General features: G+C 54.6%; 5 protein-coding genes across 5 annotated transcripts; 1 reads left to right on the top strand and 4 right to left on the bottom strand.

Moving 5' to 3' along the window:
* Window positions 1–813: 813 nt before the first annotated feature.
* PFLUO_LOCUS3686 (uncharacterized protein) lies at window positions 814–2270 on the top strand (the record flags this gene model as incomplete). The annotated part of the gene is made up of 3 exons (XM_073780959.1): window positions 814–1062; window positions 1167–2051; window positions 2118–2270. The coding sequence occupies 3 exons, from the start codon at window positions 814–816 to the stop codon at window positions 2268–2270; spliced, it is 1287 nt and encodes a 428-aa protein (XP_073637762.1).
* A 557-nt stretch (window positions 2271–2827) lies between these two features.
* On the bottom strand, window positions 2828–3892 carry PFLUO_LOCUS3685 (uncharacterized protein; the record flags this gene model as incomplete). Its single annotated transcript, XM_073780958.1, has 2 exons — window positions 2828–3623; window positions 3702–3892. The coding sequence occupies 2 exons, from the start codon at window positions 3890–3892 to the stop codon at window positions 2828–2830; spliced, it is 987 nt and encodes a 328-aa protein (XP_073637761.1).
* Window positions 3893–4210: 318 nt separating this feature from the next.
* On the bottom strand, window positions 4211–5657 carry PFLUO_LOCUS3684 (cystathionine beta-lyase; the record flags this gene model as incomplete). The annotated part of the gene is made up of 3 exons (XM_073780957.1): window positions 4211–4273; window positions 4337–5380; window positions 5442–5657. 3 exons carry the CDS (start codon window positions 5655–5657, stop codon window positions 4211–4213), a joined length of 1323 nt encoding a protein of 440 aa, XP_073637760.1.
* Window positions 5658–6228: 571 nt separating this feature from the next.
* Window positions 6229–9574, bottom strand: PFLUO_LOCUS3683 (Transcriptional activator of fatty acid utilization; the record flags this gene model as incomplete). Its single annotated transcript, XM_073780956.1, has 6 exons — window positions 6229–6277; window positions 6338–8033; window positions 8084–9011; window positions 9070–9087; window positions 9254–9278; window positions 9435–9574. The coding sequence occupies 6 exons, from the start codon at window positions 9572–9574 to the stop codon at window positions 6229–6231; spliced, it is 2856 nt and encodes a 951-aa protein (XP_073637759.1).
* Window positions 9575–10886: 1312 nt separating this feature from the next.
* On the bottom strand, window positions 10887–14095 carry PFLUO_LOCUS3682 (Glycosyl phosphatidyl inositol anchor synthesis; the record flags this gene model as incomplete). The annotated part of the gene is made up of 4 exons (XM_073780954.1): window positions 10887–11764; window positions 11814–12058; window positions 12108–12295; window positions 12350–14095. 4 exons carry the CDS (start codon window positions 14093–14095, stop codon window positions 10887–10889), a joined length of 3057 nt encoding a protein of 1018 aa, XP_073637758.1.
* Between the last annotated feature and the right edge of the window lie 174 nt (window positions 14096–14269).

The raw sequence follows: 14269 nt of genomic DNA, 5'->3' as shown, positions 1-14269 counted from the left end.
CGCCTAATTTTCACAATGGGAGATCGGGTGGTCGAGACGCCGCAAGTGGACCATATAGTAAATTACAGTGGCAATGCTAAAGTCTGAGACCCTACCAAGTACCGCGCTAATAATCTGCAGGCAATTAGCCTCTGCACCACTCAAAAATTGCTATCGATGGGCAATATGTCCCTTATGTCGCGCAAAAGCTCTTCTCTCATAACCTACAACTCGGTGTGGATGTCACGCGGTAGTCACCAATATTACAAAGCTCGTCGGGTCAATAAAAGCCCAACATTCTTCATTCTAAACTTACAATTACTAGTAAAAACTATGAACACTCTCCAATTTTAGGTGGTTCTAGGATGTTATGGCTACCCGACCACCCGAACACCCGACGAGCGTAAATTTCCTCAGGAAGTCATCCATGTTATCGCTACTCTCAGTACGCGTGCTCTTCGGACGGAATTTGCCCAGGGAAAATTAGATCAAAAGCTAGCCACTACCCGATAAGATTTAAAACAGATCACCGACGACCTACAGGAAACTATCTGTCTGGCTTGTCGACCTCCTCTACAATGTCAGCCAGAGATATCTTTGTGACAGGGTAGAAACAGACTTCATACACGTCAGCACTTGGTTAGTGCTGACTATCCTGCATCGATTTCCAGAATTAGCTAACTAGTTTCACTTATGTACTAGTCAGTAAGCCGACCTCTATTTCAATTTAAGCGCACCTTCTCCCCCCCCCCCCCCTCTACAGTCAGGTATCTATATTTATGCCACACAATCTCATACCCGTCTGTCACACTCATTTGTCGTCGTCCTCAAAAGATGCAATCCTCACCATCATTGACCGAACTCGCCAAGAGCATTTTGGAAGATTCTCAAGCAATAGACAGTTTCTTGTCTTCGCATAACCTTCCGCAGCCCTCTTTTGCCTCTGACGGAATCAAAGACTTTCCCGTGGGCACCGAGCATGCCGATATCCATGCCATCCGGCACCGGCTTATTGATGCAACAAGAGAGCTGCGGGACCTTGTAATTTGTCCTAAAGATACTATTAAATGGATGATCATGAATGTCAGTAACCTGAACTCAATGAGTTTGCTCTGCTTCGTCACTGCTCTATTGGAATGCCCGAATAAATTCTCATGTAAGGTTTTCCATTAACGCTCCGTGGACAGGACCACACCCTCGCAGCCAGCGTGCACGCTATTTCCCATTTCAAGATCGCCCAGGCTGTTCCAAAAGAGGGATTAATATCTTTCGCCGAACTTGCCCGAGCCACCGGTGTCGCCGAATTAGACGTTGCACGCTTCGTCCGCCGCACAGCCATCAACCATATCTTTGTTGAGCCTACCCCTGGCCACGTCGCGCACACGGCCGCCTCAGCCCTTCTATCTGAGGACCCCCAGATGCAGGCTCTAGTTGCTCATATGTCCGAAGAGGCCTTTCCCGCGTCAGCTAGGATCGTAGACGCGCTAGAGGTGTCTACTGGCTGCGGAGAACCGCGCGACAGCCCTTTTGCATTGGCCTTCGGAACAAGCTTTTTTGAACGGAAGGTGGAGCAGCCAGAAACAATGCATCGATTCGGGCTTGCGATGAGCAGCTGGAGTGAAGGGGATGGGACCCGTCAGATGCGCGATTGCTACGACTGGGCCTCTCTGCCCGGTGGGGGCAAGGTTGTCGACATCGGCGGCGCGTTGGGCCATATATCGCTCGGCATCGCAGAAAAGTTTGAGGGTTTGGAGTTTGTTGTTGAGGACCAGCCACCACTGACGGAGCAGGCGCGTAGTCTCATATCCTCGTATCCAGAGACAATCTCAAATAGGGTGAAGTTCTTGCCTCACGATTTTTTCCAGCCGCAACCGGCAGAGGCGCGGGCAGCCGATGCTTATATTATGCGGTATATCCTCCACGACTGGTCCGATACCTACGCCAAAAAGATTCTTAATAATGTCTTCGAGGCGATGAAAGAGGATAGCAGACTAATCATCGCAGATGCGGTGATGCCGCCCGCGGGAGTGCTACCGAAGTGTCAGGAGGAAGTCCTCCGGAGCTTTGATGTCGTGAGTAGTAACAAATTTGAACCAATTAATGGACTTGGATGCGTCAGTGGCTGATTACTGTCACAGAGTATGCTTGCGCAACTGAACTCCCAGGAACGTACACTGGAGATGTGGAAGAGACTGATTGAGGAGTCCGGTGGCGGACGATGGAATATCACTGATATTCTTAGCCCGCCGAAGGGCGAATCTATTACAATTCTTGAGGTCAAGTCTACCTGAAGACTTCGACAGCCCTGCTTTATAGGGATAGCAATGCGTTGAAGAACAACTTCTTTCCAGTATTCTGTCTACTAAAGTATATCTGCTGCAATTTAGAGGGAAACTGGACAAAGCGCTACTTATTTCGGCTCGTTCATTGCGATGTTAAAATTTGGCAATCATTTCATTACACAAAAAAAGAATAAATATCCAAAATATCAGACAAGGAAGATAAGGAAACCAATCCCAAAAAAGAAAGCCCGAAAAAACGCCAAATGATGAATGAGCCATGTCCATCTAGTGATCTATAACACGAAATGCAGAGTCCCAACTCCCGAGGAACAAGTCCTGTCTGAACTTCAGTGAAGCAAGACTCGACTTCTTCAAAGCAAAAAGCAAAAGGCAAAAAGCAAAAACGCCAAAAACAAAAGCAAGGCGCCAACATGTAAATCAACTGTGGTGAGTGGAGAGAGTAGGAGTGTATATGTATGCACATCACAGCCTGTATATAGATAGAACAGAGCAAATGCAAACAACGATCGAGAAAAAGAGTCATATCACCAATGGCAAGGAAGATTTCACCTCCTCTCAAGCCACTGCATCAACGAGGCCCTCATTCTAACATTGACCACGCCTCCAATACCGTAAGCGGGAACAATCTTGGCCATGCGCGCAAAGCAGCTAGGCACATAATCCCTGCGGATCCTTGCCAGGCGATCCGTCCAGGGCAGGCCACCCGTCGGCTGTCTGTTATACAGATCCAAGCCGAGGAGATGCATAGGCGTGCTGGCGAACTGCATCAGCGCGGGACAGGCGAATTGCGCAGTCGCGGCTTTCATGTTCGGGGTGGAGGCGATAAAGTCTGGTATTGAGGGGGCGATGAGGGCGGGGACGTTGAAGGAGGCGAAGATGGTGACGCTGTCGCGGAGGCAGAATAATGAATATGAGACCTTGGGGATGGTGGGCGCTGCTGGTGCTGTCTGCGGGGGTCTTTGGTGGGAGTGAGATAATGGCGGACTCCTCAGCGCGGAACTAGGCTGGCTGTATATCTCCGAAAGAGGAGCCGGGGAGGACGATGCGCCAAAGATCTTGGCGAAGCGCGCGTCTTTGTACATACATATCCCCATGTTGACAGTCGTCGTGGAGATGAATTTGGCCGGCCCCGGTGTGACGGTGGAGTAGCTCTGGTTGCGCAGGGTGGAGGTTGCGGTGTCGATTGTGTTGGCGGTTAGGTAGGTTGATGTGTACAGGGTGTAGATGAGGAGGAAGGGCGCGCTGAGGAAGAAGCCACTGGGGCTGCTGAGCATTGATCGGAAACAGTTGGCTGTGGTCTGGCCGATGGGGAAGCCTTTGGATGCTTTTTCAATGATTGCTCTGGAGGATCGATTACGGCGATTAGCTTTCATTATCTTCATCATGGCCGGTTAGAGGGAGGAATGTCGGACAACGCACCGATCAATAATGGTGATCAGCGGGCAGGTCAGCGCGCCTGCTGACATTGCGCTGGCGATATCGACGCCGAGCCGCAGACCTATGTCCTTGGAGTTCCATGTCGGCGGTGTCGAGCGCGCGATGGGAGAGCGTTGTTTGATGGTCGCCATGGAGGGAAATTCTGACGCATTCTGCGCGACGGCCTCGGGCATCTCGAAACGAGTGGATGAATTTCAACGATGGACAAGCATCGGACAAAACGGAGAGTCGGAAAAGAATGACTCGAATGGAAAAAAGAAAGGCGACTACCGAGAATAGTCAAGTCGATGGCTAGTCAACAGGGTTGGTTCGTCTTATCCGGACGGACGAGAAAGGGCCGGGCGGATGGCCGATGCCGGAGCTCGGATAAACGATGAGCAGCCTACGAATGTATACATAGCACCGACAGTAGTTCCCACCGAAATTGCAACCAAATCATGAGAATATTCATTGCCCTAACGCCATCCGAAATATTGGGTGTGTATATACTACTACGAGCTGGGGTGCGCCTGAATGCCATCCAGCGTCACATTGACGGCGCCGGCCTGGACGAGCTAAATGCACGCAAAAGTCAGCAAAGTCTCACGGTAGGATATCGGATCCAACACCGAACTTACCGCTCGTCGCAAATCATCAATCAAATCATCCACATCCTCAATACCGACACACAACCGAATCAGATCCTCAGGCATCGCGCGCTCCGCCCTAGTCTTCGCGTCAATGCTCGCATGGCTCATCCGACAGGGCATGCTGATGAGACTATTGACACAGCCAAAGCTAACAGAGATAGCCCAGATCTTAGCACTCTCAACAATGCGCTCGCTCACAGCCGCATCACCCGTTTCGAACGAGAGCACCGCACCCGCGCCGCGCGCCATGGAGTTATGCAACTCGTACTGCGGGTGCGAGCGCAGACCCGGGTAGCGGACCTTGAAGCCGTGGGTCTCGAGGAACTCGGCGATGCGGTGTGCATTGGTTTGCTGCTGCTCCATGCGCACTTTCAGGGTTTTCACTCCGCGCATGAGGAGCCAGGAGTCAAAGGGCGAGAGACCGCAGCCGGATGCGTTGATGGTAAAATACAACCGTTCGGCGAGGGCGAGGTCGTTGGCGGCGATCACGCCGGCCATTAGGTCGTGGTGGCCGGATAGGTACTTCGTGCCACTCTCGTAGACAATGTCGGCGCCCAGGTCGAGTGGGTTGAGGAGGAGAGGGGACATCATGGTGTTGTCGACGGAGACGAGGCAGGCCGGGTTTGCTTCGTGTGCGGCGGCGGCAATCTTGCCAATGTCCACAATCTTGATGAGTGGGTTCGTAGGCGTTTCCAGCAGAACCATGGCTGTTTTGGGGGTGAGCACTTTGACCACTTTTTCGGGGTCTGTCGTGTCGACGTGGTGCACGATGATCCCGCCATTTGTCGAAAGGTACTTCAGCAGCCGGTTCGAGCCCCCGTACAGGTCGTCGCCGGTGACTACCTCGTCGCCTGGTCGGAGAAGCCGCGAGATCACGTCGAGGGCAGCCATGCCGGAAGAGACAACCAGCGCGCGCTGTGCGGACATGATCTTGGCGAGGTGTCGCTCGAGGTGTGTGCGGGTGGGATTGCCTGAGCGGGTGTAGTCATACTCGCCGCCGCCAGCGCCGGACGTTTGCTTGAAGGTTGCGCTCTACAATGACCAAGCTGGTCAGCATATCCTGATTGTTTGAATAGTGTATCTCAATGCTTACCTGGTAGATTGGCACACTGCTGGCATTGTACTGATCGTTCCCCTCGGTAAAGACCAGCTCGGTGGCAATAGCATATCGGCGACCGGCGTGCGGGCTGGACGGCGCAGGCGAGGGCGGAAGGTCATTTCCCTGCAGATCGACGTGAGGGAAGGCCTTCTTCAAAGCGCTGGATGGCCCCGACGCAGCGTTGGGTGCTTCGGATCCTGACGCCGACATCGCTGCAAAGCGGGGCAGAGGGAGCGAGCGAAGGGAGGGGAGGAGAGGTGACAAGGTTAATTGAGAGAAAGACGGTAGGGACAAGTCAAAGCAAGGAAGAATATAGGGAGTCAGAGTGTCCTGAAGTATGAAGAGAGAGGGTTAGTTCGTACCGAAAATTGTTGATGCGCTCGATGACTCTGGCTTGCCCCAGAAATTGGCAGTGCACGATGATTGGCCGAGACAGGGCTGCAGCGATTCCGTCATCCGCCAGTCCGAATACGGGTTAGTGCATGGTGTCAATTCCTCAGGCATCAACCCATATTGTAACATACGCCGAGGAACCAAGTATAGACGAGAAGAATCAATCCATTTTGCCTTCCTAACACTAACGCAGCAGACACCGTAGCAAAACCAATATCCACAGAACCAAGTCACACACTATAACCAAAGAAGAAGAACAACCAAAACGCCCCGATCCTGTTCCACTGTGTTTTGGGGAGTCCAGAAGAAAGATTTTATATACCAGCAGGAGTAGATGATAGGATTAGGTTGCTGCTACAGAAGAACTTTGTGCAATGTTTGATCAAAATCAAGCCGCCAGATCGCCAAAGCCGCCGTTGATGCCGAAGAATTGGAACCTGAAACAAAGAAGATGAGCATGAAAATCAAACCGGCGGGAGTGAGAAGAGGGAGCATACCAATCTTCCACGTTCAAGGTCGTCGGCGCAGTCGGCCCACTGCGTGAGCTGCTGCTCCAGTTGTCGTCCTGGCTGGCCGCGTCCACCGCCGCGCCATTCAGAGTCCCGTCCAGGCTTTGCATCGGCCACTGCTGGCCCTCCAGGCCAAACATCTGCTGCGGCGCGGCCGTGGCCGGCATCCCCAGGCCGGCAGGAACACCAGACATCAGCTGCGGGCTACCCTGCGACCCAGACATGCCGCGGGTAGGGACCTGCTGAGGCTGGGCGCCCACAATGGGCCGCTGACCGAGGTTCGGGGCTTGCATGTTTGTCGGCATCTGGAGCTGCGGGTCCATGGTCGTTGGGGGAGGCGGGGATGTAAGTTCTGGGAAGATGGCCGTGCCGTCCGGGAAGAGCTGGTCGGGCTGGAAATTCTCCCAGAGAGAGGGGGAGAGGTTGGGGGATGTGCGGGTTACCAGGAAGAAATCGGGAGGAGTGGCAGGGAGAGAGAACTGGGCGTTGAAGGGGGTGGTCGGACGAGTGTTGCCGCGTGAGACGGCTGGCCCTCCTCCCACAGGGTCCTGGGCACCGCGGTGCGCGTTTGCGTTGGGAGACGTCGGGCCCAGGGGAGGTTGGTTGAGTTCCCGGGAGGGCGTGACGGCCGGTGTCTGAGGGCGAGAACGTTCGTACGAGACAGGAGGCGTGGGACCGCCGTTGGGCAGCCCAAGATCCATATCGTCGAACTTGCGCTTCGGTGGCTCTGGCTGCTTCTTCGAGGCAGCGCCGTGATCATGCCGGGTTCGCTGGTGCCTCTTACCGGCAGCCTTTTGCAAGCGCTCTTCCAAGATCTTGTTCCCGAGAATAGACTCGAACAGCGTATTCACCATCTTCGCGACCAGCCACACCTTGGACACATCCTTGAGGGCATGCATGCAGACGTGGATCCTTTCCTGGCAGGTTGCCACAATGGAGGGGACCGACGAACGCATTTGATACACGTGCATGATCAGAGCCGAGAACAAGCTGTATACAATGAATGCAGGCGCATATCGGATCTCCTGGTGGGCCTGCAAGTTCTCGATAATGGATGTGATCATGCCCGCGGCCTGGAAAGCAATCGTGCGCGATGGATACGCCATTTCCTCCGTTCGGTAGCTACCCGGCGCCGACGAGGCGGGTGGCATGTGCGCCCGGTGCAGAAGACAGAGTGTGGTGTAGTAGTTGGAGTGCAGAAGAGCAGCCCAGAAATGGTGTTGGGATCGTTGCCAGCACACTTCCTTAGGACAGTTCTGCAGCCAGTCGGCCAACGCCATGTCCGAATGGGTGAGATCCATAGCGTTCATACGGCGTGACTTGGATGCCACCGAGTACTGTTGCGAGAGCACCAGACCCATGATCTCGCACAGCTTGACATACTGCAAGAAAAATTGCACGTGGACCGGGTCCGGGGGATATTCGGCCTTAATGTCGAGCTCATCTTCGATAAAATCATCTTCCGTCACCATCTCGACGTCCGAGTCATCGGTATTGATTCCAATCGGCCGGCCCAGCGCCACTGCCACGGATCTGTCGCGAGTGAAGAGCGCCCACCAGATTCTCTTCCAGAGTCTCTTGTCGGGCTTGCTCAGCTGGGAGGTCTCCACGCTGCGGTGCATGCCAGAGCCCTGAGCCACAACTATTGCGACTCGGGTCCAGTAGAACACGTTCTTAGTGACATCTACCACCCAGTCAGTATCCAAATGATTTCGATCGTCTGAAGAAACTCACCCTCAGGTCCTTCCCAGTACCAACCCAGAAGCACCAACGCTTGCACGATGGTGACCCGATCATCCTCATAGTTGGCATCATACAGGGCCTTGGCCCGCTTGTAGAAGGTCATCGCAGCGGGCGTTGTCGAGCCATTGGCATCCATGAGCTGTGGGTTGGTGCACACTCGCGATCCGGCCAGCAGGATCGCCTGCAGCAAGAGCAACGACGGCGGGTTTTTGGGGTCCCGGTACTGGCGCATGAACCGACTGCGGTTGATGATGGGCACGACGGGCCCGACCCATTTGAAATAGGCATCGACCAGCTCATCACAGAGCGGTTTCGGCGGAAGAAGAAACGCACCCCGCTGGTGGAGAATGTCAATCTCCAGGTTATCCAAGTCTGTCAGACGCGCACGCGATCCTCTGATATTCGGCGGCAGTGGGTAGTGGACCACGTCTGTCGTGCCGTGACGATCCTGGACCAGCAGCGACAAGTTCGACGATTCGCCCAGGTATGCCACGCGGCCGGCCTCTTTAATCGGGGCGCGCGCAAACTTGGGCTTCATGAACTGCGCATAGGCGTTGTCCGCCGAGGCCTGCATGGCGGCCTCCGAATCGGTGAGAGAGGTGACGGGCATGCCGTCGACAGCCATCCGGTTGCTTCGGTATCCAAGGACCTCCTCCTTATCGTCTGAGTCGGTCGAATTTCCTTGTTGGTCGCCGAATACAGCAGGCATGTCGGAGCCGGCCGAGGGTTGGAAGTGAGCAACCGCCGCGTCCACCACGGACGATGCACTTGGAGGCGGACTGTCACCGTACTCAGCACCATCTTTGCTCTTCGACTGGCCTGGGTTCTTCTTGCGTTTCGGGGTGGGGATCTTGCACTCGATGGAGAAGGCGACGCAGTTGGTGCAGGGGACGCCCAGGCTGGCGGCGTCACAGCGAACCTATTTCCCGCGAACGTCAGAACAAGCGACCGTATCAATTTTGTTCGGGGCTACTTACCTTGCGAGAATGGCATGTCTAAAACACAACAATAAAAAAAAAAGTGGTTAGCTTGGTCACTGGTAATACATATTGTGTGCGCTTCTTGTTTGCGATAAGCAACGGAGCCGAGGTGCCGAGGCACCCTTCCCCCCAGCAGCACCAGATCGATCGCGTCTCGACCGTCGAAACAAAAGGGACGTACCTCGCACGCGCGTGATGCACGTTGTCTAGAGATTAGATAAATCGAGTCAGCATCTGATAATATAGTGGAAGATCGTCTAACGTCGCCGCCAAAATCTCCGTCTCTTCTCCTCTTTGCGCCCGTAACAAGACCCCGCGACCGCATCGGCCCCCATCTAACACAGAAAAAGCGCATTGCTTACCTTCTGAAACTCATCTGTGAGTTGTTTGGACCACCGCGCACGTTGATTCCGGATGTTCCTGTCGAGCCCGCGGCGCTGGGGGCAGGGCTGCCTTGGGTCGCCGGGAACGATTCGGCGTGCGACTCCGTCGTAGTGCTCATGGCCGACTGCCCACGCACTGGATCGACTTCCAGTAGACTCTGTAGGGAGGGGCGGGAGGGTCGGTAGAGAGGAAAGGGGGGGAGAGAAGGTAGGTGGGAGTCAGAAGAGGAGGGGGCGGAGGGAAGGAAGGAGTATAAAGGAGGGACTGGGGCTGGGGGTAGAGAAAGGGGATTTGTGTGGGAGGACCAGGATAGACAGGGTCTGGGGATTGGGGATGGATGGAGGGAGGGTAGGCTGTATGGGCTGTGGCCTACTTGAGCGCCACTCAAACCGGAAGGGGGAAGAAAAAGGACCGGAAGAGGAAGAAGAAGTGGAATGAATAGGGAGGGGAATATCAGAATGGATGGATGGGATGGATGGGATGGGATGGATTGTGAAGGGAAATCGGCGGGGTGTGGCAATACCAGCGATCTGAGGTCATGGTGGAGATGAGGTGTAGAGTGGCTGACACGACTAGGCAGTCATGCTTCTATTCGTGAGCCTCCCGGTATACATCCTAGCTATGGTTTTTTTCACTCCGTTGAATTCCTGTCTCATAATAATCATGTATGGTGTACTGTCGACGATATACTTCATCGGCGGTGGATGTGTCAAGAACTGGGAAAGTTACAAGTACCGCACTGGTTTCACCCCAGTCCACTCCGCCGGCGTGGAAATACCACACACGGCCACCCTTCAGCCTCTTCCCCCCGATAGGGGGGGTAGTCGATCAATCAAAGGGAACACACTGACCACTGTAGGTAACAACAACAATAATATTCATGGCCTAGAAAATATAGTTACCTAACAACGATGGAAGATTCCGGTTCTCGACTATCTTAGTGAGACAATAGCGCCAAAGCCATCACGCAGATCTAGTGCTCAGCGGGAGATCATGCGAGCCGATCGCGTAACTATTTCCAACAGTCTGGAAGTAGATTTTGCGGGGAAAGGGAAACAGGGAAGCACGCGAAGGATGGGTGCGGGCGTTTGCGGGGATGGTGGTAGGGGTTGACAGTCAGTGCGCGCGTATGGCTGACTCGCGAGAAGGCGTATATTGTTCTGGTGTATGGAGAGGCAAAGAGAAGGGCAGATCTTGTGATGCCGAGGTTCAACTGTTCCGCACAGCTTGGGCCAATCACGTTGTCTCTGAATAAGCCCGCTGTCCATGCCAGGCACCGCAGTGGAGACTCTCGGGAGTCATAGAACGATGGTCACTAGTAGGAGCAGTCTATTTATTCAACAACCATAGATAGAAATACAGTACCTAAGTACAAAGATCACGCCCCCAATTAAGAAAGATCAATACGGAGTCCCGTAAGCGTGCAAGTATCACCCACCCTTCTTCTTCGCCTTCGTCTTCACCTTCTTACTCCCCCCGTTCCCATTCCCATTCGTCGGCGGATCTCCGCCTCCACCCTCGTGGCCGCAATCCACGGAACCTTCCACAGCACTCGCCACCTTCTCCCCCAGCTTGGAAGCAGCAGTGGGCCACTGCCCAAAGTCCACACCGCTGACGAAGACCTCGCTGAGGAACTCCAGGCCCGCGACGAAGGTGCACAGGAAGCTAGCGATGCAGAAGTGGCTGATCGTCATGCCGATATCCAGCCATGAGCCCTCGTCGCGCACCATGTAGAAGAAGTTGAGGGTCATCACGTCCGAGAGCGCCATCACCACCATGAACAGGGCGCTGGGCGCGACTTCTAGGCGGCGATTGAGGATCCCCAGATTGGCACTGATGATGGCGAAGGGAATCAGGATCTGGAGGATGAGGAGCGCGCCTTGGCTGAAGGGGTTAAACACGGGGAGTAGGCGGCGGACACTTTCGAGAGAAAATGTCGAGATAGAGGCAACGTTGCCGGTGCTGAAGAAGGCGGATTGGAGTAGGAAGAAAAAGAATAGGGCCACGCGGGTGTCGGAGAGGGTGAGGGCTCGGTAGTGGTATGTCTGTCCCTCGACGGTGGCCGTCGCCGTGTCAGGTTTCTTTCTGTCCGAGACAGGCGTCGAACCGGCCGTGTGAATGTAGATGGCGTGTTCAAGGCGAACCCATGTTACGAGGGTCATGCAGAACACAAAGTAAAACAGGCCTTCGTAGGAGATGGCGAGGATGATGAAGGTCGGTGAGAAAGTCAGGAAGATGACCATGAGACGGTGCAGGTAGTGGCTGTTGGGGTACAAGCGATGCAGGAAGGGCGATGCGAGGGAGGCGACTGCGCAATGTTAGACAGAACCTGAGAGACATGCAGCTTCAAAACTTACCCAGGACGAACCATCCTACCACCACGTTTCCAAGGGGTAAACCTTGGCGAGCCTGAAGAGAGAAGACAGTAGACCGCGTGACAATCAAGGCGAGAAGAATCATGCCGATCTGTGAGCCCATGATAATCCGCGCGCCTAGACTGCTGAGTGAGGCTTGCGATGAAGAGCCGCGGTGGCCAATGATGGCATCCTCAAAAAGCAAATACAACACGCCGGTGAAGAACATCAGAAACGCGCCATAGGTACTAGACAGCCAGTCAGCCAGGTATTCATTTGGTGGTTCAAGAAACCTACATGGTATCAATGTTCTCCATTTTGGTCACCGGGAGAAGAGTAAAAGTGGCCATCAAGCCACTGCCAACTGCCCATGTTGTCGACAGAAGCACATGGCTGCGAATGAAGTTCATGCCGTAGAAAGCAGGCCAGAAGCAGGCCAAGCCAAAGCAGACTGTGAAGATTTCCCGGTGAAAATACGATTGGACCTGGCGAGGAACGAGTCAGAACTTGCAAAAATGAAAAAGAAGAGTGCGACAAACCAGAGCCTCAAGGACAGCAAGGAATGCCAGCAATTGAAGTCCAAAATTCAGGTAGCCCTTGAACGAACGGACATGACCGAGAACAATCTGCCGGCCGGCAGTCAAAGCCTTGCGGCGAGCGAAAACTTCTTCCCAGAAGTAGACGGGGAACACGGCGTAGAAGTAGTACCGCCATGAAGATCCCTGGTAGAGGAAGACAGAAAACAAAACGACCAGAATGGATGAGAAGAACATGGTGCTGGCCATCGTCCGATTTGAGTCTGTGGCGCCATGCAGGACGTGCAGGTCGATCACCGAAGTGAGAGCGTACGCGATCCAGCCCAAGTAGCCCAGAGAAACGATGGTGCGCAGGAAGAGCCAATCATACGTTTGCAGGTAACGCAGACCCTCGAGCGCCGTGACCAACAGCTCTGAGGATAGAGCAATAGACTCCTCATAAGCGCCGTTGGTGATCAGTGCCTCAACTTTGGAGAGTCTTCCTTCGACAGAGGTTTCCTCATGGCCGGAAAGAGGCTCGAAGGGCACGTACCGAAGCACCGACTCCCTCTTCTGCTCTTCCTTGACCCGATACATCTCTAGCACACCCCGCGTATTTGCCAGAGCGGCCATTGCTTTCTCCTGCGGGCTGGCATCAAGATAGTCCAGCGGCAGCTGACCCACGGAATTCACAGGGTAGTCCAGACCAACCAGATATGCCATGAGAGCAGCCACATCGGCCTGTGCCACGTCATGGCGGAGGACATGGTCAAATCCCCAATCCGACGAGAACCCGTCTTCGTGGCCAGTCACCTCCGCGCGCTTGGCGGTTTTGGGGCGCGCAACGCCAGACCCCCATGCAACCAACGGCGTTCGGGTGTTGTCCGGATGCCCGTCTCCATGGCTGCCCCTGTCGCTCATCCCATGGTCCGCGGTGAAGACGAATGCCGTTTTGCCGTCTCCGTAGAAGTCCTCCACCAACTTGGTAACCGATTGCACTCCCTTGTCGACTATCTTGATGTTGTGCAGGTATTCCTTGGAGTATGGGCGGAACGCATGGCCGGTGGTGTCCAATCCCAGCAAATGCAGGAAAAACACTAATTTGTCGTCGCGCAGCTTCCGATCCAGCTCCGGGTCTGTCTTTGCAGACTTGAACAGCCCGTGCACCTTGTCAAATACCCAGGTATCCAAGTGTGTCGCGTCCACGCTGAAATCCTCCGCCTCCTCACTGTACATCTCCGCGTCCACCCGGCCGGGTACCGCGCCTTCCTTGAACATGGGAAGGATATCCGGACTACCCCAGCTCCACGTGTGCCGGCTCTGGTTAAACACGCTATCAAAGTTCACAGGGTTCAACTTCCACCCCGTTGTCACGGCCGACACGTCCTCGTACAGACCCGCAATGAGCGCAACATGGCCGGGGCGAGATTCGGTGGGAACGCGGGTATGGGAGACGCCAAACGTGCCATGTGAGAGCACCTGCGAGCGAATAAAGGGTGCCAGGCGGATCAATTGGTTGCTGTTGTGATCGGTGGATTCGGGGGACGGGTCCGGGAAGGCCTGGAAAGCCTTGTCGGCGCGCAGACCGTCGGCGACGAACAGGACGAGGCGTTTGGCGGGGGCATCGGTGCCGGCAGGTCTTTCGACACCGTAGGATCGCATGCCCCGGACAATGGGGCTCACGAAGTAGATGTCGAAGATGGAGTAGGTATAGATCAAGTGGAAGACCACGGCGAGGGTGAGAAACCCAACGCGACCGAGACGCGCCATGATTTCGCTCCGCTCACAGGGGGTTCCAAAGGAGTGTGGAGTTTGGAGAGTGAAAAGAGTGGACAGAATCCCCTGGATGGCACAAAAACAAGAAGCTGCGGACAACTCGTTTGGGGAACTTGGGAGACTTGGCGGTGAGCCAATCAGGCCGTGCCAATGGAGAATTTTGCCAGA

This window comes from Penicillium psychrofluorescens (genome assembly GCF_964197705.1).
Source record: "Penicillium psychrofluorescens genome assembly, chromosome: 2".
NCBI classification, from domain to species: Eukaryota; Fungi; Ascomycota; class Eurotiomycetes; order Eurotiales; family Aspergillaceae; genus Penicillium; species Penicillium psychrofluorescens.
The sequence above is the reverse complement of the archived record's forward strand: the minus strand, read 5'-3'. Positions and strand labels throughout refer to the sequence as shown.